General features: G+C 35.2%; 1 protein-coding gene across 1 annotated transcript; it reads right to left on the minus strand.

Annotated features, from left to right (window-relative positions):
* Nucleotides 1-149: 149 nt before the first annotated feature.
* On the minus strand, nucleotides 150-1,745 carry LOC111688631 (delta-like protein C). The gene is made up of 2 exons (XM_023451133.2): nucleotides 362-1,745; nucleotides 150-300 (listed from the first exon to the last, which is right to left on the minus strand). Exons 1-2 carry the CDS (start codon nucleotides 1,707-1,709, stop codon nucleotides 236-238), a joined length of 1,413 nt encoding a protein of 470 aa, XP_023306901.2. The 5' UTR covers nucleotides 1,710-1,745; the 3' UTR covers nucleotides 150-235.
* Nucleotides 1,746-1,936: the final 191 nt, after the last annotated feature.

Raw genomic sequence — 1,936 nt, forward strand, 5'->3', positions numbered from 1 at the left:
TCAGTTCTAGTTCAGTTCTAGTTCAGTTCTAGTTCAGTTCTAGTTCAGTTCTAGTTCAGTTCTAGTTCAGTTCTAGTTCAGTTCTAGTTCTAGTTATGTTCTAGTTCTAATCTACTTCTAGCTTACTTCTTAAAATTAAAGACAAATTCTCGTTGTTGTTATAGTTTAATTTAATTTACAAAAGTTATAACATTCTTAACCTAGTTTAAACTTAATTAACCTTAAAATACAGTTTTTATATTGCTGATTTGTCATTTTCACTGCATGCGTGATTATCATAAGCGCATGCTAGAGTTTTTCCTGAAATTATAAAATGAAAGTTTTATAATAATTATTTTTTTAAAGTTGCTTGTAAACATACCCTCCACATCTATTTCACCCCTCTGCCGATAAATCACTTTTAGTCCCAAATAAACTAAAGCTGTAACCATTATTAAAACACCGACTACCACAAAGAAAATCGATGTCCAGTTTGTTGCCTCCTTAACCGAATTTTCCTCTAAACTTTCTTTTAGTTGCTGTGATTTCGTGTCATACTCAGACTCCGACAGACATATTGCCTTAATCATTTGATTTAACGTAATATTATCAACAACATGTGTTTTGAACCATTTAAAACCCTCATTGCAAGCACATGTACCATTTTCTAGACAAACAGCATTTTGATCTTGACAAGGCTTAAGCCAACAATCAATTTCGTTACTTACGAATTTAAGAGGACGACATTGCCCTTGGTGGTAGACAAAATCATCGGGACATTTGTGTCTGGTTTGCAAAGTTTTGGCAGTGGAAGATTCGTACTCATCTGTTAGTGAAAATGTGGTAGTAGTTTCAATATTTTCATCAAATACTTGATTTGGATCAATGTCGTCATTTGAGGTGCCTATATCAGTTTCTAGTTCTAAAGATGATTCGGCTGAGCGATGGTATTCTGTAAAATCTGCGTTTATAACCGTTGTATACATATTTTCTTCGTCGACGACTGCAGGTTCACATTTAAATGTTTCATTGTTCCAGGCAAAGCCCGAATTACAAACGCAATGTTCTTTATTGATACATTTACCATTTTGACATTGATCTCCAAGTGAACAAATAGGTAAACAAGAACCTTTTTCGGACTTAAACCCCTCTTGACATTCACAAACATTGGGAGCTACACATTTACCTTCATAAGGACAACCTGAGATACAGTAGGGTTCACATTGTTGTTCTTCCACTACATGATAGCCTTTCTTACATCCGCACTCATTTGGAGCCACACAAGCACTATTTTTCGGGCATGGTTTCTCACATATAGGCTCACAGTAGTGTTTACCATCGTGTTGTGAACGTATGGAGAAATAACCGTTTAAACACTCACACACTTCGGGTTCTACACATTTCGAAAATTGTGGACATCCATTTTCCACGCACTGTGGTTCACATAAATCTAATTCCGTCAACTTATAGCCATCACAACAAGTACGTTCTACCTTGAACTTGTGAACTGGTTGTTCCTCTTCATAAATTTCAAGTTGGGTTTCTTTTTTGTTTGTTAATTTTTTAAAAAAACCTTTGGATTTAACAGTTATGATGCGAGTTTTGGTAACCAATTTGTACGTGATTTCTGTTATGTTATTATAACAATAGGGCGAACTTGCTTCTCCAGCGGCGCAGGCTATAATGCTTAATTGTAATATGAGTAGAGACCATTTGAGAAGGGATTTCATATTGTACTGGTCGTTCTGAAGGACAATAGCTGAAACGTAAACATACGGAACCACAGTTAGGAATAAAGCATTGCAGTTCATTTAAAGTTTATTTCTAGTTTAGTTCCAGTTAAGTTCTTTTTCAGTTCTAGTTCAGTTCTAGTTCAGTACTAGTTCAGTTCTAGTTCAGTTCTAGTTCAGTTCTAGTTCAGTTCTAGTTCAGTTCTAGTTCAGTTCTAGTTCAGTTC

This window comes from Lucilia cuprina, chromosome 2 (assembly GCF_022045245.1).
Source record: "Lucilia cuprina isolate Lc7/37 chromosome 2, ASM2204524v1, whole genome shotgun sequence".
NCBI lineage: Eukaryota > Metazoa > Arthropoda > Insecta > Diptera > Calliphoridae > Lucilia > Lucilia cuprina.